General features: G+C 40.2%; 1 protein-coding gene and 1 long non-coding RNA gene across 2 annotated transcripts; one reads left to right on the forward strand and one right to left on the reverse strand.

Annotated features, from left to right (window-relative positions):
- On the reverse strand, nt 1-2,836 carry LOC147255784 (amphoterin-induced protein 3). The gene is made up of 2 exons (XM_086212644.1): nt 2,342-2,836; nt 1-2,047 (listed from the first exon to the last, which is right to left on the reverse strand). The coding sequence occupies exon 2, from the start codon at nt 2,006-2,008 to the stop codon at nt 626-628; it is 1,383 nt and encodes a 460-aa protein (XP_086068770.1). The 5' UTR covers nt 2,009-2,047; nt 2,342-2,836; the 3' UTR covers nt 1-625.
- A 10,170-nt stretch (nt 2,837-13,006) lies between these two features.
- LOC147255785 (uncharacterized) lies at nt 13,007-25,055 on the forward strand. The gene is made up of 3 exons (XR_015117717.1): nt 13,007-13,095; nt 15,576-15,752; nt 24,882-25,055. It is a non-coding gene; the product is annotated as an uncharacterized LOC147255785 (long non-coding RNA).
- Nucleotides 25,056-26,967: the final 1,912 nt, after the last annotated feature.

The following is a 26,967-nucleotide window of genomic DNA, read 5'->3' on the forward strand; positions in this document are numbered from 1 at the left end:
ATTCATGTCTGGCTTGCAGGGCTATCACACTCCCTTGCACTTGAAAGAATCACTTTTCTGTTGGAAGTTAAATATTCTGTTTTTGAAAGTATGTGGAGATCTTTCATTGTGTTCTTGGAAAGCATTGGAAGCATGCTCTTCCAAATGAAGTCCTTTTTCCATTTGGATAACTGTTAGATCACCAATGATACTACAGAACAATTTATGTTTTGGGTTGCAACAATGTCATACTGGGTTGTCCTGTTGTGTCTGTGTCATTTACAGTAAGCTGAACCTTATCATGACAGTTCAGCACCTTTGTTATTTGTTGTTATTGTTGTTGTGTTGTGATGATACCCTCTGAAAATCAATAAAGACACCTGTTGAAAAGAAATATCTATGTCGTGACACTTTGGGTTATAAGATGAAACTTTCATTTTGTGATAACAAACAAGAGTAGAATTGGGGCTGGAGATATTGCCTTTTATTATATTCAGGAGGCCTTTTAACTGCAGGTGTCAGCTAGGACAGGCAGAAGATGTTCCTTTTTCTTTTACAGCATGGAAACACTTACTTATTGACATCATAATAACATCTCACTGCTAATTCCTGAGTGAGGAGCCTCCAATATGCATCCAGTTCAGTGTCAACTTTCCGGTATCCATTCTGGTCCATCTTCGCTTATCATTGGCTCCATGAAGGCTACATGCTTATTCATGTGTATTTTGGGCTGGTCTCTTAAAGATGGGGAAAAAACAGAGGTTAGAGTGCTGGGGTCATAAGTTGCAATGGGGATGACTGGAGGTTTGGGCTGTTTACAGCAGCTGCAGCGACATGGCGTCAGGTAGAGGTATACAAGGATGAGGACCATGGTCACTGCGCAGCCTAGCAACGTTGTATAACCTGTATTGAAAGACTCCACTGCAGGCAGCACCACTGTCACATTCACTTCTCTGGTTGCATTCAGTGCTTGTTTAATATCCACTGCTGTGCACACGTATAGGCCTGAGTCATTGACCTTGGCTGCTTGGATCTCTAAGGTGCCATTAGGAAACAGGTTAATTAGACTGTCATTGATGATGGACTCACTGATGTACCCCTTGCTGGGAGAGAGCCATGTAAATGAGAGATTGGTGCCACTCAGGGATGTTTGGCAGTCCAGACGCACTCTTTCTCCCTCTGAAACAAACACCCTTGACAGGAGTACAGTCACAGGCAGTGAGACAGCTCTCTCAACAGTGCAATTGTGGAAAAAGCGTGTTTGCCGTAGAAACTGGATGGATGCTCGGGGGTCCCCATAGATGGTGCAAGTGTGTTCATCTGTGAAATCCTTCAGTGAGTCATAACCCCTAAGATCCCAGTGCCAGAAGAGACTGTACATGGAGCAGTCACAGATGAGAGAATTGTTGTGAAGATACAGCCCCCGTTGCACTAACCCAGGCAAGGCTTTTACGTCCTCCCATGGCAGACGAGTCATGCGGTTGGATGAGAGGTCCAGCATGGTCAGGAAAGGATGACTGTGATCTTGGATAGAAAAGAACGGGAAGTGGGTGATTTGATTGAGACTGAAGTAGGCCTTTTTTAAGCTGCTCAGACCGATCAGTGTGCTAGCTTCCACCTGTGTGATCTTATTGTTAAAAAGAAGAAGCTCCTCAAGCCTCCACAGGCCCTGGAAATAGTGCTGCTCCACAATGTGGAGCTTGTTGGAAGACAGATCAAGGTACCTTAGACCAGACACATTGTGAAACACCCCATGGCCCAAGGTACTGAGCTGGTTGTGGGCCATCCGTAGGTTTTCCAGCCTGGACATCCTATTGAAGCTGCCCACACTGAGCCAGGACAGGTGGTTGTGGCTGAGATCGAGGGTGACAGAGAAGGAGGGCAGTGACAGTGGTAGCTTGGACAGACCAGTGGAGGTACAGCTCACTATGTCAGATGTACAGAGACACATGGATGGGCAAGTCTCCTCAGAGGTGCAGAGAAGACAGAGCAGCAACAGTAGAGGGCCTGGATACAGTCCAGAAGTCATGTTTATGAAATATGAACCCCTCAGTGTTGATAATCCCTCCTGTTTAGATGGGAATCAAATAAAAGAATGCTTGATAAATAAATTTTTTTTTTTTAAACAGGAGCCCTAACCATCTATGGCAAGACATGAAAATGGCTAAAAATGTAGTATTTCAACATTAAATCATGCAGTGTTTGAATAAAATAATCTTTTAAACTATTTAGAAATTATTAATATTTAGGGAAATTAATCACATTTTTGGTGCAGTAACTATTATTCACTCAAAGACAATATTTAGCCCAGTGTGATGCAAGTTACAACAGGAAGACAGACAGAGAGAGAGAAATACTCTACCTTAAAAAACAGGTCTCTTTTCAGTTGGTATCAGGCAACTTAAAGTGGTGCATAATTAGTTTTCTTGCTGCTGAATTATGTTTTGGGAAGAAAAGGGAAAAGTTCATACTACTTCCAGACTAGTGAACAATTTTGCTCACACCCTTAATCCTACTTCTCTCTCCAAAAAAATGGAAAAAAAAGTCCAGAACCACAAATCCAAAATAAACTACTAAGGATCATGAAAGTCCAACTTCTCTGTAATTTTTCTTTTATGAACTTGTATCCCCATCAGTGAATTCCAGCAAATGTTGCTCTCTAATCCTTATCTGCCTCTATGATCCTCATCCCGAGGCGCTCGAGGAACAATTCACTGCTCTCGCCTTTTTCCTTAGCCAAGTTAAGGTCCCCCTACTGGCGTTCTCCTTGTCCCAAATGAGGCTGCCGCTAAACAAACATCCTGCAGTGCTTTGCAGGGTATAACAAACAGCACAGAGCTCTCTTAATCTTCCACAATCCCCTCCTCCTCCTCCTCTGTGTCATTTAGAGACCAGCCTTGTGTCTCCTTCTCTCATCATTGAGTAATGATGCTGGTGGCTGCCCTTTCCTCTAGCTATCGCTTTCGTCTCCTTTCTCTCGCTGAACAATATCAGTTTTCCTGCAATATTCTATTAATATTCTGCTTCATTAAACTTTTAGTATTTTGCTTACTAACAGATTAGTAGAACCTCAGCGATTTCCTCCTGAATGTTATATTATGTACATTAACCTTTCACAGTACCCAGAGGACTGAAATTTAGTCTTCCTCCACTACTTTTTTCTTTTGTGGCGTACTCTATCTGGGTGTTAATAAATGTATCATTGTGCATACATTATAATGTTTCTCTTTGTTCATGAATTCTATTAATTTGTCCTTCATTTGTCTGTATGCTGTTTATTGAAAGCCCATCTAACTCTGAAGGTCCTCTTTGTTCCTTACTTGGTCATTTCTATTTTAGTTGTGTTCAGTGGAGAGAAGTTACCTGGCCAGGACACACACACACACACACACACACACACACACACACACACACACACACACACACACACACACACACACACACACACACATACACACACATCTCTCTTTTCTCTCTAAGTGCCTTATGCAGTACATCACATCCTTTCTTTCCAAGCCCCCGACATCCCTCCTTCCCCTTGGCCGTGGGTTAGACTGGATATATGCTGTCCATGCTGTTTGGTCATGGTGGTCCTGACAGCTCTGATTCCTGTCACAGTGAATTAGCTTTGCCTCCCAGCAGCCACCTCCTCACTGCTACCCCCAACCCCCATCCCCTCCCTGTAAGTGCTTGGAGCTTTGACTGACTCCCACTCACTCACCCACTCACTTTACAGAGGCACATTTCCTGTTCCCTGTGGATAGAGGCTCACTGAATGGGGTTCATTTCTCAAAAGGTGGGCTGATGGGAGCAGATGTGGACTCCACAGGAAAGTAGATGTAGGAAACTGACGGGGTATGTTAGGTGATACTGCCATAAGCCTGAGACCATGTCAGAGTATACTTCTTTAGTCTTTTGAGAATAGGATTAAGGCAAAGACAGCACATTTGGATTTATTTGTGTCAAAATGAACAAGCTATCATTTTTGGCATTGTGGCATTTCACACAATCTTGTCCTAAGGCTAGTCATCAGCTTGGCTGGAACACTTAAGGAATGTATACACCCACACATGTACATTTGAGATACATTTGAAATGATTCTAAACAGACCCTTCTTGTATGTGTTGCATTTATATCATGCCTAAAATGGCCTTGATGTTTGTTGTTTGATTTCATTAATTTTCCCCCAATTGCCTGAAACATGAACTTTGTCTTACTGTACAGAAGCCTTTATCCATGTTGCTTCTTAAATATTCATGTTTCTTTGATTATTTTAAGGTATTATGTAACACTCTTGCTGTTGAATAAGTCATGTATGTATCCCTAGAAATATAATCACATTAACCCTATCGACCAATGAGTTCATCTGCATAAGCTAGTGATTTTTCATTGTTTGGTGCTCTCTGAGGTATATGATCATGTGAAGCTTTGAAATAAAGTGTGCATTATCATGTTAGTGTGATGTTTTTGGCTGTATGTTTCATAATTGTTTTCGAAACGTTAATTAATCAGGTAAATCTTGCTTTGCTGACATTGACGATACTCGACCACTTCATTGCCTCGTTGTTTTCATCATTAACTTTGTCATTTTTAATTGCAAGAATTTGTCATTCTCTTCAGAGATATATTCAATGCATGAAAACTGCATAAACAGATTGTGGAGACTTATACATTTTATTCTGTTGCTGATTGCCTCTAATCACACATTTGTAGTTTACTAGTTATCTGGAATGTCAATAGTCACACCTTCTTCTTCTCAGCTGCCATCCTTTCTTGCAATGTTGACAGCTAATGTCTTTGTGAGTCATGCTTTGTTTTTTTTTTCATGTTGCTGTATACGTCTGGACCACTCCTCTCCAGCCTGCTGTTCTGTAAAATCCCTACACTAATCACTATCTTTGTACCAAGCTGCTTTGCAAATCCTGCCTTCTTCTTTTGCATATATTTGATTAGACTCAGTGCGTATGCAAAATAGTCATGTCAAATCAGCCAGGTTCAGAGTGGACCTCAAAGCTTAAACCCTGACCCTGATGCCTTGTGCCCACAGTTAAAAAAAAGGGATTTTCTCTTCACCATCTGCTGCGGATGAAAAGAAAAAAGAAAAAAGAGATAGTATAGGGTAATGTCTGCTCTTATCTCGCCCTTGAGAGGCAATGAAGCTCACCAAGACTCAATAAATTTAATCTTTATATACTAGGATGCAAAATATTTAGTTGATCATTTAAGATCCGCTGTATATGTATATGCAAATAACCAAAAAAAAAAATTCTGACATAGGTGCACAAAACCACCTACAATACCTGATTTAAATTCTTCTTATATGATTAATTACTGGAAACAATATGTCTTTAACTTATAGTCAATCCTCACTGTTCGTGCACTGGAGGCTTCACATCACATATTTGTGTCTCCTAAATTTTTGGCCAGGTTCAATTTGCTAAATATTTATGATATCAAAAATCATGCACAAATAAGATTTGAAATAACACACACAAACAAACGGCACATACAAACAATATGAAAACAGCCTTCAAGTGTCAAACTCTGCACATACATGATATTATATAGTGAATCTCCAACATTCAACTGAGGGAACAAAAAGATAAACACATTTTTGTCTGAAGGGAGACTTTAAATTCAAGAATCAATTTAAGATGTAACTTTGCCCCCTATCTAAAAACACATTCAGACACATGAAAAATTAACAAGTCTTAAAATGTTATTTACAGTATTCGTGATATAGCTTGGTAATATTATTTAGATGAACTATGTCAAGATAACTATTTCCATTGTTAAGTCATAGGCAACAAGTAACAAAGTAATGCATAAAAGCATCAAACATTATGAAGAGTGGAAATGCTGCAACTGAAGGTTTTCCACAGCCTCTGTATCTGCCAGAACCTTTGAACCAGAACTCACACACACTTCTTCACCATTTATCTTGTGTTTCTTCAGCTTTGTGTTTCAATGGATGGCTAGACAATCAGATAAGAATGAGTTTATGCCTAGATAAAGACAATTTAGTTTCATCCCTTGTGTCTTCTTGGATAAATGTGCCATGTGGATGAGCATCCTACTGAAAGAGAGTTTCAGACAGTGAAAGATTGTTTTCTTGTCATATGGAGCTGCTCAGCTGCTCCATCTGCTCTGGATTCATAGTGATTACAGTACAGTGTTTGAGAATGTCTTACCTAAAACGCCCAAACGTGGTGAGATAGCGGCTTTATGTGTTCCATAATGTCTTCTCAAGCTCATCCCATCTGGTGGATGAGGTGTGAAGAGACAACAAGCCCGCCATCTAGTGGTTGAGACTCAGCTAAAAGGGTGGACCATCCATTGTGCGCTATGCCCACATCAGAAAAAATTGCAATACAAATAAAGAAAAAACTAAAATTCAAATAGGTACAAATGATTGAAAATAATGATCTTGATAATTAGAATCAGAATTAGATCCTAATCTCACAAAAATCAAAACAGGCATTTATGGAAAACACATACAGATCATACTCTCCTACTTTCTTTCTCATCTTCTCTTTTCATTTTTATCTTATAACTGTGTAGAAATAGCTGCCTATTAGGATAGCTCAGCTCAAGACATTGATTTTCTTCGGTGGAGTATTTTTTATTTTTTTTACCAGATTAAACAAAAGACACACATACCTATCCATCCGCACATCAGATAAACTAATACGGTATAGTACAACAGCCCTGCAATAAATCCTCCCTTCAAAAGAATCATAATGTTCAGTTTTTCTAGACTCTGACTGAGAAAGAGGTGATGACTTATTGCAATGGTCTTAGGTTTAATGGAGCTGTTGAACTATACTGGGATACACAGCACTGACTTTATCTCAACCCTATTTCATATAAATCGTTTGGACAAAATTTTAAGAACCGATGCTGGAGATATTTGGTCTCCAAAACGACCATTAAAACAGATTTAATATAAAAAAAACATAATCTTCTCAAAGGCAGGATTTATTGCAGGGCTGTTTTATCTAGGTATAGCTAGAAAAAATGGAGAGGGTAGTAAGGAGGAAGGTCTCACTCTGCTGTGCGTTCTCTGGTTCTATCAACTGGAGAGAGTATTGCAGGTAATTTTTTTGGGGGGGGGGGGATTTCCCTGTCGTGGGACTAAAAAGGGATATCTAATCTAATCTAATCTAATCTAGCAAATAATTTAACCAGTGGCTATATGTAAAGGAGTTTAATCTGGTAAATATAGTTTTGTGACCTATTCAATATCAAGCGCTTATTCAAAGGTGAGCTATCAAATTGGTGACTGTGGCGGTATGGGCAGATGTGAGAATGTTATCAAGGCAAGGCAATTTTATTTGTAGAGCCCGTTTTCACAAACAGTTTGTCTCCAAGGCTTCACATGGCATCATAACAACATCCTCTGCCCTTAGACCCTAACATCCACTGAGGACAAACTCCATAGAAAACCCTTTTAACAGGGAAAAATCTGAGAAACCTCAGGGTGAGCAACAGAGGAGGGATCCCTCACCCAGGACGGACAGACGTGCAGTAGATGTTGTTACAGACAAGAAAACAGTTTACAATGCAGAATGTGAGAAACACGGAAATGTTAATAACAGCTGAAGAAGGAAGCTTCTGGTAGGGGAGGCAGGGAGAGCAAGCCAGCTTGATGGGGGACTGGATGGCAGACTGGTTCATGGGAGGGCATTTCAAGCATTTCATTGAAGGGTTCATAATAACATTGTAAGCTATAGACATTTTTCCATTTGTTTTTACCCTGGGGGGATTGACAGTAACCAGAGCTGATCTTAATTTTAAAACATTGAAGACTGAGTGGAAAATCTCACCCATATGCTTCCAGAAATCAGATATAAATTACAATGCCAACTCATGTCTTCACAGAGGGCTCACTAAGGGTATGAGAATCCCCATGTCCCTTCTGCAGCCTATGTCATCTACATTGACTGTTAGCAGTTTTCAATCAGGTCTTTCAGGAGTTAATAAGATTGCTTGCTGTTTACCCTTTCTTGCCTCCTTCCATGGAAGCCAATTACGCATGAGTAGCACAGAAGATGAGTATTGGACGCTGCTAATGGTTCTGCTTCTCCCTTTGTGTTCACATTACTGAAGGATATGGGTTGTGAAATGAGATCACTCCTGACTACTGTGCTATCAGTGATTGTGCTATAAAACATTATGGGCCAGAACCCACCAAATTGTGTGATGTGACTGTGGGGTGGCAGGCTGTCTGCTCTTGCTCTTTTATCTGTTATCCTCTAATGTTCTTCCTCTTTCTTTCCCCGCTTTTGTCATCTCCTGTTTTTCTCCTCAGCTCCCACATCCTCTCTTCACTCCCTCTTTGCTCATCCACGAAACCTTCCTTTTTCTCCCATCCTCTATTTCTTTGCCCCCCATCCCCAAATCATCTCTGTTCATTTATTCTCTCAACTCTTATCGCTCCAGATCACAATTTTTTTTTTTATAATACCCTTCTTTGTCTTTCATCCTCTGTGGTTATCAAGAGAGACAGGCAGGACAAGAACCAATCTCCCACTCTCTTCCCCTTCCATATCACTTATAGGAGATTGACATGTCTTAGAAAATCCATTAAATCCTAATCAATAAGGATTATCGTACATAATATAGGGATTTCATATAAATCACAACTGCAAAATTAATCATTATCTTATTACGTCGAGAATCTTATACCCGTACATCATCTTAAATGCCTGACCGCATATGTATATGTGTGTGTTATATGTGTGGGTGTGTGATTGTGTGTGGGTGTGTGATTGTGTGTGTGTGTGTGTGTGCGCGCGCGTTTCCTTGTGCACATAGGTACAGATGCAGATTATTGGTTTTATTTTTTATTTTGCTATGTTGTTCTGCAAAGAAGTAAATGGGAAAAAGGTAAAATGCTGTTTTTTTTGTTGATAATCTATGTCGATAATCAACTGTGTTTAAAAAAGAGGTGACCAAATAAAGAGCTAGAATCATGTCTCACATAAGTGATGGATATAAAAATGAGGGTCAGATTAATTAATTTTATTAAAAACTAATCCCTTGTTTCCACATATGGATGTCTATCATTTCATATTATTCACAGAGTATGCCTCCAGAAGGCAATAGAAGGTCTGCTGGTGGGGGTCTGTGGCTAATTTTGCCTGTTTTGTGACACCAATGTGTGATATTCAACATGTGTAGAATATCACAAAGTTGCTAAAGCTTTTATTCAGCTTACTAGTATAATTTTGGTTTTGCCATGTCCATGGTCTAACATTAGGGAAAACAAATGGATGAAGGAAACTCACAGGTTCACAGTAGTCAATGAGTTTCCTATAAGTATTGAAATAAATTCATAGGTGGAAACAAAGGACTCTCAAAATGGACCCAAAAGTGGACCAGAAGAGAAGGAACTTTTTCATTTATAAGAGGACACAGTTCACTTTTTTGTCCTCTTCAGCTCTAGATGTGGTGAACATGGAATGTCATTTAAGTCTAGGCTTAAGACCTTCCTTTATGACATGGCTTTCAGTTAGGGCTGGTTCAGGTAGCTCTGAACCATTTTATAGCTATGCTGCTATAGGTTTAGACTGCTGGGGGACACATCAGGTTACATGGAGCCCTCTCCTCTCCTCTCCTCTCCTCTCCTCTCCTCTCCTCTCCTCTCCTCTCCTCATTATCATTATCTGTTGCACTTTGTAGTTTGGCCTTGGTGACTTGCAGTCTTTCTGTGTTCCACAGTTCCACCGGAGCTCCATCTCTCTGCATCAACCGTCACCTGCATCGCCTCCCTACCCCCACCCTTTTTCCCTGCTGTTAAATCGGCCTGCGCTCCCCTCTCATGAACCAGTCTGCCATCCAGTACTTCCATTAAGCTAGCCCGTTCTCCCTGCCTCCCTTGCCTACCAGAAGCTTCCTTCCTCAGCTGTTGTTAACATCTCCATGTTTCCCACATTCTGTGTTATGAACTGTTTTCTTGTCTGTAACAACATCTACTGCACGTCTAGGTGCTGGGTGAGGGATCCCACCTCTGTTGCTCACCCTGAGGTTTCTCAGATTTTTCCCTGTCAAAAGGGTTTTCTATGGAGTTTTTCCTCAGTCGATGTGAGGATCTAAGGGCAAAGGATGTTGTTATGATGCCATGTAAAGCCCTTTGAGACAAACCGTTTGTAAAAACGGGCTCTACAAATAAAACTGCCTTGCCTTGCCTCATGGCAGTGAAACCGGACTACCTGTTCATACAGCACAGATTCAGCAAACTGCAACGCTGACTAGAAGCAAACTGTATTGAGACTACGTCCCAAAGTGGTCTCAGTTCAGTTATCTTCAGAAGGGTTTGAAATTTTAGGTGTTAACTTTGTGTTCACATATTAGCAAAAATGCTTACTTGTCATTCCCTTTGAGGGCCGAACATGACAACGAGTGAAAACACCCTCAAAGTAATACAAGGTGAAAGAGAAGAATGAGATGAAACAAATGAATTGCAAGTAAAATAAGCTTGGTTTGCAGTTTCACTCCCAATTTGCACAGTGCTTTCACATGTCATCTTTCTTAGAGTCACTTGCCTAATAAAGAGCATTTGAAAAAACGATAGCCCGATAACTGGCCAGAAGGTGGCAGCAATTAAACACAATGGGTGTCTGAAAATTAAATACATTTGTTAAGATTCCCAGTCTTCCAGGATATGTCCGAAAGCTACTGAACTTAAATCAGTTTCTTTATGATGTTTCACCTCTCATCAAGAGGCTTTTTCAGTTCTCAAAAGTAAATACTTTGTGTCCCAAATTCCATACTGACCTGCCACTGAGTACACTAAATAGAGAGACTTTAGTCAGTCCAAAGTCTGCGTATACTGGTACCTTTATAATACGCCTCCTGCTGGCCTAAATTCTGGAGCATCCAGCAAATCCAAAATGATACATACTACCATTTTTGTACACAGAAGAATGCAGGATGACAGTTCTCATGCTAAGTGCATCGTGGGAGATTTTGAATGCAATAGTAAATAAAAGTAGATGTGTTTTGACATCGAGTGATTTTTTTTAACTTTCAAAAAAATTCAACTCTAACTGGGATTTCCAAGTTCATTTATCATAAAGTCTGTATTACTGACTACCAAAAATTAAAATATTGAAATTTTTCAAACCCTTCATTCTTCATCATGTTGTTTCATTTTGATAAAATTTTTTTTATTGCAATGGAGATTTTCATCTGCCAAAAAGTCAAATTACTCATGTACTCAAGTGATAAACTAGAGGTGTATGTCCTCTGGCTTTTTCCACCTTTCTTAAAAATGTTCTTAAAAAAACATTAACATCTCCAAGCAGCATGAATCTGTTAATATGAGCTGACAGTCAGACAGTGACATGACCTTCACGTATACAACAAACCTTACCTTGATGCTTTGCACAGGAGATTTACATGGTGTGCTCCCGCACAGGGGCAGAACAGGCAATGGTTCAAGTGTGCATTGAACCTGGGCTTTCCACAAAGCAGTGTAATATACATTTTTTGAAGACTTCTGCCAGTTGTTAGAGCACAGGTTTTAAAATCTTCCAAGTTAATAGACTATGCTGGCAGAAAGGAGAACAGATACTTGAAAGCTTTTACTGTCAGAAAGTCCATGAGATTGGCTTTGTGTGTTGATGAATTGAGCACAAGAAGACTAACAGCAGTATTTCTTTGAGTATGTTTACATTTACCATCCTCCCGCCAGTATGGCTAACATTGGAAAGAGGGGGCAGACGGGAAAATATTTGCTTCTAGACATGAGTCACAACAGAAGCAATAATGTGTAAGCAATTTGCCTGTTCTGAGACCAGGAAGTGCTCATGACAGGTCCCATAGACTGTCAAACCCATTGGATGGACGCAGAGGCTGACAACACAGAAGGCAAGCTGTCAGTTAGAGGCAGAGGAGAATGGAGAATGGTTTAGGTAAGGTTGTTTATTTATCTATGCCTTTGGATGTATATTTGCAACCACTATTTAGTCTGCATTTTAATTGTTTAGCGTTCTTTTTGTTATTTAGCCCTGGAGAATGACCGGAGCAACAAATTTCAGTGGATGTGCTACCTGGCCCACACCTTTACACAGTTTAACACTGCTGGGTTTCTGGGAAATTCACTTATATGCCATCCACCCCAGAACAAGAAAAGAAGATAAATACTGTTCTCTCCCTTGTGCAGTAGGGAGATGAGACCCATAAACAGTGGCAGACTGCTATTTAATGTTGCACAATTAATACAGTGGATCAGCAGGCTAGCACACCTCTGTCCTGCCTACTCAGCACCAAAAACCTGAAGGCTGTCTTCTCTGTATTCTGGTTCAAACAGATAAGACTTGGGATCTTGCTTAAAAATATTGTCCTCATTCTTTACAAAGTTGGCCATGATTAGTTGTCACTTTTTCAGTTAGAATGGTACATTTCAGTTACTGCGTAAAACTACTCTGCCCAACAGTTTTGTCATGAAGTTAATTCCAACTAAATGTCTGACTCTGAAATTACAGTGTCTAACATACAACCCTTGTTAACTTATATGTAGATAAAGACTGTTTTGGGAAAAAAATGTTTTGAAGTCTTTGAGCTATACCACCTTTTCCCATGCATCACCATTGATTGCATTAAGCTGATCGTGGCCCACACAGAAGAGAGACAGTTATCTCCCCGGCTCTGGGGAGGATGACAAATGAGCTTATTTCCCAAAAAGTGTGTGCGTGTCTTTAAGCCAGCGTTTCTCAAAGTGTGTGGCGCGCCCCGGAGGCGTCCCGGGGGGGCGCGAGTCACCCGACGTCCAAACATTATTTCCCGCCTCACCTTTCGCTTTGTTTATGGTTCAACCACGAAAAAAAATTCCGACGTCCAAACATTAGTTTCCCCTCACCTTTCGCTTTTTTATAGGTCCGCCGCGCAAAAAATTCCGACGTCCAAACATTAGTTCCCCTCCTCACCGGGGGGAACTAAAATTCCGACGTCCAAACATTAGTTCCCCTCCTCACCGGGGGGAAGTAAAATTCCGACGTCCAAACATTAGTTCCCCTCCTCACCGGGGGGAACTAATGTTTGGACGTCGGAATTTTTTGCGCGTTGGAACCAAAACGCGCTTTAAACCTCTTTCATAGCAGCTGTTGTCAGGTCTGTTTTTAAAATGGAGAGATATTTGACAGGGATGAAACACATTTTATTTCAATTTTTCTAGTTCTGAAAAATTCAAGGAATGTTTGTAATTTTTAATAGGTCAATAGAGTTAAACATGGCCTATTTTGTTGAAAAATTTGGCGTGGGGGGGAATGAACATTTTTCTTCCTCCAAGTGACAGAAAAAGTTTGAGAACCACTGCTTTAAGCTAAGACATCTCATTTGTACTGCATGTATGCCATCCCTTGCAACATAAAAATTATGATTTTGCACAAGTCTCATTTGGGACTGAGGTATAGAATAGTGGAAAACTCGAGAACTTAGTCAGGTGTTGTGAGGACCTCAATATAGAAACTAAACTCATATGGGACAGGGCAAACCTTCAAAAATTTGAAACTTTTGCTGCGCTCACTGAGCATCTCTACAATGACATCCTGTCCTTGTCTCATGCTGTGATGCCTTTTAAATCTGCGGGCACACTCATTTTACACCACTGTTCTGAAGCCTGTCACTCATTTCCTCCGGAGGTCTCTGAGAGGTCGGTTAGCTGGCATTCTCAGCTCTGACTGCTGCTTGTGTGCCACTGTAGTGGTCAAGCCTGCCTGGTGGACCTCAGTGATCTATTTTTTAAAATCTTTGAAGAAAGCAGCAGAGTGCTTTGTGCCAATGATAGCAGGGGAGTCTCCTGCAACTACAGATGAAAATATATCAAGAGTGACTGAAATTGACTCATCAGTGCTGCTCTTTGGCATCTTAACCCAATCTCATGCAAATATGTGAAATAATCATGACTTACCACCACAGTATATGGTGCTGGTGGTAGTATGATACCTGCCAGTAACATGAAAACAGTTAATTATGATACTTTTGTGGTGGTTACCCTATGATATTAGAAAGGAATTGCGATACTTTTAAAAACAATACAATCCCACCTGTTATTGTTACTGATACACAATTGACTTGTTGATAAAAGCTGCATGGTTTCATGTGCAACAGTGGGGCTGTGTGTACACATTGCTCAATGCTTTGCTTGGACTCCCTCCATGCATTGTGGGAATGACTAGCATTTTCCAGCTCTTATAGCGAGGAGCAGAACAAAAAGCATGGCTGCTACGGGTGCAAGTCTTGCCCACATTCCACAGCTTGTTTAACAAAAAAATGCATAAAGTGAAATATATAATTATCTCAGTGTCATTTTAGTATCAGAATCAATTCTTTTTCCAAAATAGGCACAAAAAAAGTTACCTTTAACATTTTGGTTTGCATTAAATGTGTATGCCTTTCTCTCCGCTTGTCTGTCTCCTTTCGTCGTGTTCACACCCCTGACTGTCGGTCATTCTCTCTCCAGCCTTCACTCTCTCTTTGTCTCCATCCCTCTTTTTTTCTTTTCTGTCTCCCTCTGTCTCTGTCCCCAGTGTCCTGCTCTCTTCCCCCCAACTGGTCAAAGCAGATGGCCATTCCTGTTGAGCCTGGATCTGCTCGACGTTCCTACCCTTTTAAAAGGATGGTTTTTGCCACTAATGTTGCAAAATTTGCATGCTCATGGAGACTATTTGGGTGTAAATTAAGTGAAGTAGTGTGTTGCTAGACCAGCTCAACTTGTAAAATGTCATGAGATAGCTTTTTTGTGGTTTGGCGATATACAAATAAAACTGACTTGACCAAAAAAATAGTGTGGTAAACAGCACTCAAATGGGACACAAACACTTCTCCCATGAGTTGTATTAAAAACAGTGGCCACCATTCATCTTTGATACTGATGAACCTATGAATCTACATGCCCATATGATAAAAAAAAAAATCCTGTTTGATTTACATTCACATTATTTATGTTGTGCCACAACACAATATATTTTTGAAACTTATTTTCATAAGATTGTCTGGTAAAGGGATCGGTCGAGACAATAAAATCTTGACTTGAGATGAGATATAGTGAAGAATAGTCTTTGAAAACCCCTTGAAGTTGGGATGGGCAAGAGAAGCCATTTGTCCACGAATTGTGTGGGCATCTAACCTTTGGCCTGGGGAATGGGCTTTTGAGCCACATGTTTTGCTTTACTTCTGTTTATAGTTATTTGACTCTGTTGAAAGTTTATATGATTATTCTTCTCTTATTCTATGTTTTCTCCAATCTGCCTTCACACCATTATAATGTAATACTGTAATAAATTACAATTTCTGGATTTTTAAAAATTTTGACTTATCTAATTCTAAAAATACATGTGAGATACATAAAAGGTCTACTGCCTCAGGTGCTAGTTGCTGAGCTCTGCAATGGTGGAGAAGTGTCCTCTTTTCATAAGTGGAAATTAAAACTAACTTAGTTGGTTTCTAAAACAAAACTACATTTGTAAAAATGTCAAACAATAAACTTGAACTAAATAAACAAATTAAAAGACTAAATAATACTAAAATCTATGACAATTATGCCTAATGGTGCGCAGATTTATGTGACTGTACTTCATTCCCGCTGATAGGGTATGATGTGATGGATCTTGCAGCCGCCTGTTGCGCCACCTGCGCCATGCCGCCCTCGGCATGTTACTGCTCTCTGCTCATACAGACGCTATGGGACATGAAGGATGATGTGCAGTTAGCAGTTCCATCAAGGATCTCCGGGGCCATCTGTGCAAAATGAAACCATCTCTGAACAGGTAACTCAATTTAACTTGTGGCCACCTTCTCTGGAGCTACAAGCACAAATACTTTCCCAGCTGATGAGATGAGGTAACAGAGCATGGCCAGAGTCACTGAGTGCAACAGGAGAGGCCCACTCCTTCCAAATTGCCTCGACATGGTCAAGGGAGGCTTTTTCACCACTTTTACAGATGGAGAAGCGGAGCCTGAAGAGTAGAATGGTTCAGGGTTTTCTCTCCTTCCTTTTCAATCAATAAAATAGACTGGCTTTAATCATGGAGCTATTGAGTGCTGAAGCTAGCAAAATTGGGAGTTGGTGTTCTGGAACCATTCCCAACTTTGCCCCCACTCCAAACACATTCATTTGAGCAGGAGGGGAAATACTGTATTTGAACCAAATTTGTAGAAACCTATAGGATGTTAAATCTTTGAAAATACATTCCTCCATTCAACTTTGTATTCCACATGGAAATAAATGGATTTCTAAAAAGAATCTTGTGTTACTTCAAATTTTCAATTTCATTCTTCACCTTAAAATATTGATAAAAAAAAAAACAGTTTGGATCACATTAAAACTCCAAATTAATCCACACATTTTGACAATTAGATGAATAAACACCAGAGTGAAGAAAGTATCATTCTCACACTGCTCATCACAAATCTCTTCATAGACAGTTTCATAATTGTTCTCCAGCTAAATTATATTAATGATCACATTGACCTTTCCACAGTCCTTCTCACTATAGGTTGAGTTGATGCATTCAGGAAAGTCAATTTGACGAGTGTATTTAATGTGTGGCTCAATAATGCTATATTCTTCATTATTAATCACAATAAAAAAAGTTAGCTCTGTTAATTATTGCAAATGTGCTGCAATGAAAATGTCAATGAAGCTTGAAAGCCTCAAGGTAGTTCAGGGGAAGTGATATAGTGTTTGTGCCTCTCAAACAACTGCTAATAAAATAGCTCCTGTTAAATTAGGCCACAAAAGCAGATAGATGCAGCTTTAGATGTAGCACACTGTATTTCAGAAGTTTGTATGACTACACTAAAACATATTAGATAAAAAATGAATGTCCTCATGGGAAAACATTACACCGTCATTTCAGGAGGAAGCTCTGAACATGTAATATTTTACATCTTGTGGTATTCTGTGTGCTTATTATTAGGAGCAAAGAAGTGTGAAGTGAACTACCTTTCTCTGCATATGTACATGTTTCCAGTAAAATCATAAAAATTGGACTTGTTGTGGATATTGACTGGTGCTTACATTAACCACTGGTGTTAACATTAGCCAGTAAAGCTGATTTATGACAGAACATGCTGAGAAAAGAGAAATGAACTGGCTACTCTTAATTAGGCTATAAGACATAGAATTGAGTATGACTGAACATAGTCTACCCTTGAGGTCTTCACAGGTCCAAAAATTCAAGAGACCCTTGAATGTATGATGTAGAAGAACAATTTGAGAGTCCTGGACCTGGCCAGAACCGAGAAAAGCCACTCCAGAACCTGGTTAGCTCAGAAAGACACAAACCCGAATGACACAGAATTCAAAGTTACTTACTTTTTTGTCTTACCTTAATGTATAGCCTCTTTTCCCCCTTGTGCCCTGTTGACAGTGGCATGATGCATGATTCATCATTGATCTGATTTCTTGCCAAGAAAGATAGCAATAAAAATATATTTGGATTTTCTGTTATTCAGCATGAATCCCTCTTTATCTTGGTGTAGTTCGGCTTGTCACAGCTTGCAGGACTTGCTTAGAAACAGCTTTGCACTTAATTTGTAACTTCATCTCTTGTATGTATCATAATAAGACATAGAAAAGATAACTTCAGCTGTTTGCCATTTTGAAGTATAATGTTACATACTTCAGTCTCTTTTAACTTGACTGATTTATTAGCGCTGCAACAAACTTTGGCATATTGAGATGATGTCACTAGCCTTGACTCCGTTTGCCTGAACTAGGGGTCATAAATCACCTCACTTTTCCATGTTTTTTCAAGTCATCTCAGGTATGACTCATCATGGTAAACAGGCCCAGACACCTAACAGGGTGGGAATCAACACAGTCCGACTGACCTGTTGTAACAAATGGTACCCAACCTGCATGGGTAATCAAGGTAGCAACAGTTCAGCTCACTAAATATCCATCCATCCATCCATTGTCTTCTGCTTATTCCTCCTGCGAGAGGCAGGGTACACCCTGGACAGGTCACCAGTCCATCGCAGGGCCAACATAGAGAGACGAACAACCATTCACACTCACATTCATACCTACGGTCAATTTAGAGAATCAATCAGCTTCGTCCCCAAATTGCATGTCTTTGGACTGTGGGAGGAAGCCGGAGTACTCGGAGAGAACCCACGCAGGCACAGGGAGAACATGCAAACTCCACACAGAAAGATCCCGTGTCCAAGCCAGGGCTTGAACCTGAGACCTTCTTGCTGTGAGGTGACAGTGCTAACCACTGCACCACCATGCCGCTTGATTTAATTTTTAATTTGAGAAATTCAAATAAAATTGCTCATTGATTCAGCAAAATGACAGCAGGAGGGGAATGGGGATTAGAAGGCACCAAGGCTGAGTGTGGATCGCTCACTGCTGATAGACTATAAAGAAGGGGACAACATGCAAACTCCACACAGAAAGATCCCGTGCCCGAGCTGGGACTCAAACCGGGAACCTTCTTGCTGTGAGGCCACAGTGCTCACCACTCCACCACTGTGCAGCCCTCACTAAATATCATAATCAGATTTTCAAGTGAATGCAGTTGACGTTGCTGCTCTTATTTCCTGCTCTAACTTTCACCAGGTGCAACATGTTTTTACAATCGTATCTGGCTACAAGGATACAAGAAGGCTTTATTTATTGCTTGGACCTCCGAAAAAAATCAGAAACCACGCCATTATTAGGGGCCAGACTGCCTGAGGACTGGCTGGAGGTTTGGAGGTTTGGGGTTTTCGATTTGCATTGTTGTTTGAGTGATCACACAATGATTACCGCCCGCTGTGTACTGTTATGATGTGATACAAGGGCAGTTGGAGGATTTACGGCATTTCTCCTTATCGAAATTTAAATAGCTCTGCTGATAAAGTCTATCCAAAATGAAACCATATTTATATGGATTATTTCCCCCTGTAAAGCCCTAAAACTCATCACAAACCAAAGCTAATGAGAGATAAGGAACTTGAGATCAGGGAGTTAGGGCTTGCGGGGCATTCTTTTTCTTTATTGCACAGCAAGTGCTTCAGTAGAAAAGAGGTTATAAAAGACCATAATATTCTCCATAAGCTAGAACATATAAACAGAAGGGGTGATGGTTGGTTTGGATAAAATAAGAGAGGAGAGGTACCACAGAAGAAAAGTAGAAACCTATCTGTCAGTGCAGTCTGGCTGAAGTTGGCCTTGGCCTCTCTGTTCTGATTATATCCTTATCTCTCTTTTACTAGCTGGTGGTGTCTAACTCTGACCCCACTGGATTGCTTCCTGGACCATATTTCCTGTCTGACTCAGGCATCTCGATCTATTCCTGATGTCAGTACATTTATTCTTTGCCATTAAATCCACACAAAGCAGCATATGAAAGATTCCTCAATAAAGACAATGTGAAAATTAACTGTCATGGTGATCATCTAACATGCTGTCATGGTGCGGGGGCACTACAATCCAAAGGAAATGCAAGTCTTAGTTTCAGGTGATTATACACTGATGTGCATACACTAATACACAGAATAATATATTCCATTATATTATATTTGAAAGGACAGCAGAAAATTCTATATTCATATGTACCATAGTAAAACCGCATATATTGTCAGCTTAGAACTTGACTAGATCAGTTTGTTAGTCATCAGAATGGCTTCTGTTAGGGTTTGTGGTGGAAGATGAGGGAGACCCAAATGCAGACAATGTTGAAGGGTGGTGCACAAAAGAGGTTTATTGTTAAACTGAGGCTGGAGATGTGACCGGAGGCTGGAGGCGTGACCGGAGGCCGGAGACCGGACTGTGAACATGACACGCACAAGACAGCAAAAACAAACAATGACCCAACACTGAACAGGGGAAAACACCGAGGTTAAATACAAGGGGGTAAACGGGGCACAGGTGGTGCAATCAACCAGGTGAGACATATAAGGTAATCACAGGAGGGAGGTCAGGAAGACAGGACATGACTACAAAATAAAACAGGAAGCACGAGACAGGGATCGTGACAGGCTTCATTTCACCAGTCAAGCCAATTTTATCTGTATAATGCCAAATCACAACAAAAGTTATGTCATGACACTTTACAAGTAGAGCAGGTCTAACACCACACTCCTTCAATGCATTTACACCCAACAATTCTCCATGAGCAAGTACATCCTGCAAGAGCGGCGATGAAAAGCAGATCCAGGCTCCATAGGAATGGGCATCCGCTTGACCAGTTGGAGGGAAAGAGAGCAAGAGAGCAGGGACAAAGACAAATAATGGAGAAAGAGCTATACAGAAGGAAAGAGAGGGGCAGAGATAAAGAGGGATAAAAGGGGGAAGAGTTTGATGGACAGACAGGGACATGAACAGGTGGAACATGAATATTTAGGGTCAGTTATTATGTTGAAGTTCTACATTGGTTGGAAACTGTATAACTAAACTTTTCAACAAGGGGTTAATATCCAGTAAACTGCATGTGTATAGCAATACATAATTCTCAAAGGTTATCCAGGCATCTATGGAGCACATTGGTCACCAAACAATTCCTTTTTGCCTTGTTACTCTACTGCTGTGATTTTTCTTTGCTCGGATCATGTCCTGCTAAATGGTGTCTTTGAAGTATTCCACCAATGTTAATAGCCATGGCACCTTTAATGATGAGGCAATAGACAAGGCCTGGGAGATATATTAGCTCAGCAAGGTCACAGCAGACAAGGTCCCATCTGTCTCTCTGCAGCCCTGGTGGATCCCTGGCCCTTACATTACTGTGGCCCCAGGGCAGGAAAAATGGATCATCAATCTGATTTAGAGAGGGTCTGGCCAATGCTGTCATTTCCAAGCTGAATAACACTACTTTCTTCTCCCATCACCTTTCGCAGGTAAATTCATAATGGCTACTGACGTTAAACTGTCTCTTATATGGCATCGTTGAGCCCAGACCTTCAGAGAGCTTCACATTGCATTACATCACACCAGCACACTGTGGCAGACTGCAGCTGTAATGATATCTAAGTTTGGGATTTGCATTCAAGGCTGTGAAAAGTCAAATAAAACAGAAAAAAAATATTCATTTTTATATACTGGTGAGTTCATAGCCATGTGTATTTGAAGGTAATTCCATACTTAGGTCTTGAAGTTTAAATGTGTTGGTAAACTCAATGACCAATCACTTTGCTTCAACTTCACAAATGAGACAGAGTGTAAAACAGGATCAGCCATGCCTCTAGTACAGCCAAAGATGCACACACACACACACACACACACACACACACACACACACACACACACACACACACACACACACACACACACACACGCATGCACGCACACGTGCACGCACACACACAAAAAGAAACTTACTTCGACCTTCTTGTGGCTGACACAGTAGAAATGCAGTGAAAACGACAGAGCTCTTTGGACACATGGCACTGTTGATAATGAATCTGTAATCCATTTGATAGTCTATAAACAGAGTGAGATTCTTATGAGCCTCTGCCAGGAAAAACAGCCAAACAGCACCCCGGAGTAGATATTACCATTAAGAAATAAGCATGAAGAGGAACACCAGTCTTGTGCAAGCAGGTCACCCGGTATATGGATCTTTGCATGAGGGATGTTTGAAAAGGAAAGGGTGGGAGAAATCCCTCTCTTGCTGATTTCTGTCATCTTCATTTCACACTGGGTTTCAAGTTTATCCATTCCTGGCTGTCGTCTTATCTGCCTTGCCCACCTATGATGCCTCTTCTTAAGTAACTCCTCTACCAGGAAAATGTGACATTTTCCTGAATGTGTAAATTTGCTTTTCTTGTAAAGGATCCCATGAAAAGGAAGAGGTTGTTGCCACAACTTGGGGCCTTTTGGGTTCTTTTGAAACTCAGTTCTTTTCTACTCAGTATCTGCCTCTGACACAAATCCCCCTCACCATCCTCACATTTGCTTCAGGTACATTGGTTGCATTTTTCTTCCCTGTGTGTTACATGCTGCTTTCAAGTCTAGCTGTGAATAAGTAGGGAAACCCCAACTGTTTCCCCTGGCTGAGTGTTTGAAAACCTTGGCTGCAGCCCAAGAAGTTAACGGGTGGCCAAGCTAAGCTTGCTGTGCTAATGCAGACTTAGAATCAGATTCCTCTCAATCCTCATTTTGCTGTTTACCTGAAACTTGCTGTTTGGTTGACATCCAGATCCAAACAGCAATATCTGCTACTCTATATCTACTCTGCATACTCTCAAACATTCTGCTCCGCCAAGCCTGGGTATTCTGTGCATTGCCTTGCACTTTCATACATTCCAGAAGGATTGTCTCCCACAGCACACCAAATGATAGCATGCTTTGTTCTCTCTGGCAAGGTGAATATTGTCAAGGGATCATTTAATAAAAGAGGGATTGCTTGGAAAGGACAAGAAAAGGCCTCAGGTAGAGAACCACCCTCTGATGAGGATTAGTTTTATCCTGCATATGCAAATGACATTGATTAAGCCATAGACAGTACTTCCCTGAATTCAGTGTAGCATTCCTCTCCTGCAGGTAATTTCAGGAAGCAGGGCAGTACAGCCTTAGGAGACAATTCTAATATAGCCAGAGATGAACTGCTCATCATCACAATCATATTTTATGACTCACAGAAAGAGGGGTTGTAGCAAATTGCACAGACATGTCATTGAACAACTGGTGTTATTTTTTCCTGATCTGCATGCTGATTAGCATTCTTAAAATGCACTTGATGCTTCCTGCAACCCATGACTATCATGCCTTATCGTCCTCCCATGCAAGGACTTTTAACGTCTTAATCCCTAAACATATTGCAGGAGATTATCTTTCTAAATTTAACTAGCCCCTTGAGACTGCAGAGATAGCAGCTGGTTTTTTGCCACATGGCGTGTTTTCAACAAACAAAGTGACTTATTGCATATGAGAGCGTGTGCTCACTTTATCTTGTTAAAGCTATGAGATTACAGGACTATTATTCTGCTTCCAATGCTGCTTGATGCATTCATATAAAGGAAACATTTGAATGCAGGTTGGTGGATTTTTGTGATTTTGTATGAGTTGGCAGCACATAGGCGCATGCTGGCACTGTACTGTGAAATAAAAACAGATTATTCTATAGGGCTGCCAATCCTACTTTAATCCCATTGTGTTTGGCATCACAAGGTAGTTGATCTGAATCATTTAGAAGTAAACTGTCATAACGTGAAATTAATCAGATATTAATTAATCATACTTATTGCTATGAGTTAACAAGATTTGAGTATGTTACTCTCATTTCTTTTGTTATCAAAGACTGAATGATCCTCAATATAGCATTGTTTCTTATAAAAAAAAGATACACCACTGGATTCAGCAAATATTTCAAAATCTCAAAATACCAATATTATGGATCCGTATTTCTGCAGGCTTGAAGAATGAATCAGTAATGTGTTTCTGCAAGTTTAATCCCATACTATAAACCACCACATCTAGAAATGTATATGTTCATAAAATTGTTATAACTGGGTTTTGAACTGCTATTTTCTAAAAAGTAAGTGGTAGAATGGTCAGTTGGAAGGGTCCAAATATTTAATCAAGAGTGAGTGCAGGATGTGAAATAGCAAAGGTTTTTTTCTTTTTTTCTGGCCAGGAAACTTTGTCTTATTATTTATCTATCTACTAATCTATAAAGCTTAAATAAATGTTTAAGAAAGCCATTAGCCACAACTCATTACCCCTTATAAAATACGTTGGATCAAGGACTACCGTTACATTTTGCTAACTTCCTCAGATTAAATGATCAAAGTTACAGGAAAATATTCTAGTTTTTTAATTCAAATGTACTTCATGTAAGTAGCTTTAGACAAAGCTGCCAATCAAATCAGTGTTCTAGCGTGGCATTGATCTTTGAACATTAGAAACCTGACCTTTATACTATCACAGTCATGATGAAGAATAAATGCCTAAAATTCCTTCATATGATTTGATTTGATATTTATTGTCTTGAACATAAAAAATAAGAAAGGCATCTTTAGCACATGACACAAAATATGCAACAACAACAACAACAACGACAAAAAAACAGTTACTAGTCAGAGACTTGTCAGACATTTCAAGTATTTGAGAAGGGACAGGGAGAAGTAAAAACATATCTAGCCCTGCCCCTTCTTTAGAATCATTTATATCATATATTTATAATAAATATATTATGTATTTATAATATGTATAATTTTGAAAAAATAGTATATATATACATATATATGTGTGTGTATATATATATATATATATGTACTATTTTTTCAAAATTATACATATTATAAATACATAATATATTTATTATAAATATATGATATAAATGATTCTAAAGAAGGGACCAGACCCACAGTGTGCGTATCTTCTGTAGCCGGTTTTTGTAAGTATTCCCCCAAATTTCAACACAATATGATAGATATGGTACAATGAGTATGCAATACAGTGTATGTAGAGTTTTCTGATTTAGGACGTACCATGAAATTGTTTTTTGTTTTTTTTCTAGATTGACTGATAGCTTATTTGTATCAAACCAACCTTATAATCTATCCAGTTAATTCTTTGTCATTTCTAATAGCTGCTGAAGGTCTTCCCCCTTACACAAAATATTTGTGTCACCCACAAAGACAACAAATTTCAGTATATCAGACACTATGGGGGCACGGCTGTGTCAGCCTGAGCCGCACGTGCCCTCCGGCATCAGTGAACGCGCTCACGAAGACGGCACCCACACCTGTCGTCCAGCTACGTTGATCACTCGCTGCACTCTATAAAAGCCTCCTGCAACAGTGAACGGTTCGCGAGATGTTCTTATAGCTTTCTGTGGCAAATATAGCCTTCAGCCTTCAGCCTTCAGCCTTGAATCTTGTGCATAGCTATTTGATAGCCTAAACGCTCATTGTCTTGTTTTATCCTGTTAGAGCTTTTGATCACCTCTGTTTTTGCCTGACAGCCTGCAGAAGATTACCACCTCGTTGGACACCCTGAGTTTCCCCTTTTTTCTACCACTTCATTGGACATCCTGAGTTCTCCTTCTTCACCACATCGTTGGACACCTTGAGTTCTCCTCTTTTTTCCCGCTCCAGTGGACACCCTGGCTTATATAAATAAACGCCTGACCAGGCAGTTAACCCCTTCCCTGCCTCCTGTGTGTTTGTGCTTGGATCCTACTAACTAAACCCTTAACAAATATAGCTTTTCAGCTACTTGAGAGCGGCTCCCCTGACACCTAGCCAGTCCACTTTTTTCAGTAATATCTTGTGATCTATTGTATCAAAAGCTTTTTATTTAGTTCAGTGAATATTCCTAATACATATTTTTTCTTTCTCTACCGTTGGTTATTTCTTCTACCAACTCCATTAATGCCATGGAGGTAGATCTAGCTGTCATAAACCCATATTGACTGTCCATAAGGAGATTATGCTTTTCAATGAAAGTGTCTAATCCTGCTGCATACATTTTTTTTTTCCCAGTATCTTTGAGAACTGTGATAGTAGGAATACTGGTCTATAGTTGGTGAATAGATGCTTGTCTCTGCCTTTAAATAAAGGAGTTACTTTTGCTATTTTCATTTTCTCAGGGAATGCTCCAATTTTGAATGATGGATTAAAAATATGGGTTAGTGGCTCTACAATTCCCTCAATAATGTTCTTGACCAGAGACATCAATATCCTCCCCATCTGTGGAGGCTTTATTTGTTTACCAAGTTAATAATGTCCTCTTTGACTACAGATCCTAATGACAATGAAGACAGACAACCATTCACACTCACAGCCATACCTACGGTCTGGAGTACCCGGAGAGAACCCATGGTCATACACAGTCATACCTATGACATGTCCATTTAACCTAGTCCCCATTTGCATGTCTTTGGACTGTGGGAGGAAGCTGGAGTATCTGGAAAGAACCCACGCAAGCACAGGGAGAACATGCAGACTCCACATAGAAAGATCCCGTGCCCGAGCCGGGGCTCAAACCTGGAACATTCTTGCTGTGAGGCAACAGTGCTAACCACTGCACCGCCGTGCCACCATGTTTTTAAAGTGCCCTAAATAATCTTTTATTTTCTGAAAATGTCCATACAACTTTGCTATTGAAATGAACTATAGATACACCAACTGCTGCTATTACACAGAACAACATTTTAACTTAGGTATTTAATAATGGTTGTTCGTCTATATGTGTTGACCCTGCGATGGATTGGCGACCCGTCCAGGGTGTACCCCACCTCACGCCCGAAGACTGCTGGGTATTTAATACCTAAGTTAAATTGTTGTTCTGTGTAATAGCAGCAGTTAATGTTTATATCATCCAGGATATTGTAATCTGGGTCTATCTCTTGTTCAAAATCCATGATTGGTTCAGTGGCCTACCTGTCTATAGGCCTTCCCTACAGCTGGACATACCTATTTCTAGACTCAATCTAACCGAATCTAATTGCTCTATGCTCCTCATACACAGCCCTTTGGAATTCTCAGGTACACCCTTTGGTTTGATAAAGACTTTACAGTTAATGGTCCTAGTTGACTGAATCTTGCCCTGTTTCCTGAGTAACCTTGCTTTACAAGCTATGTCAGCATTTTTCTTGGTGAGGTGCTCATTTATATAGACATTGGTACCTTTCAACTTCCTTCCCTTCCTGAGGAAATCGACCTTATGTTTCCTATTTGCAAATCAGATGATAATGGCAGGCTTGTTCTTTGGATCCCTGGCTGGCAGCGTGTGACATGCTTCAATACATTCCTTGTCAATCTTTATCTTTGCTCTCTAGGAATGCTGTTACCTGCTCCTCGGTCATCTCATCATGAACTTAACTGGTTGGCGTCAGTCCTGTGATGATTACATCATTCTTTCTTGAGTACTGCTCCAGGTTAGCTACTCGGTTTTCCAGCTCTGTGATCCTCTTTGCCTGTTCCGTGTTCTGATGTCTGAGCTGCTTGATTTCACTCGATAGTTCAGAGATGACTGATAGTTGTTTCATCAGTCGCCATGTCAGATGACACCCTGTTCATTGACTCTTTCAGATCCTCCATGTCCTT

This window comes from Aulostomus chinensis, chromosome 9 (genome assembly GCF_037954235.1).
Source record: "Aulostomus chinensis isolate RoL2024-O1b breed Wild chromosome 9, RoL_Achi_v1.0, whole genome shotgun sequence".
Taxonomy (NCBI): Eukaryota; Metazoa; Chordata; class Actinopteri; order Syngnathiformes; family Aulostomidae; genus Aulostomus; species Aulostomus chinensis.

Excerpts from the sequence above, each read along its gene's own strand:
- LOC147255784 (XM_086212644.1), bottom strand. The coding sequence starts at position 2,008 with ATGACTTCTGGACTGTATCCAGGCCCTCTACTGTTGCTGCTCTGTCTT.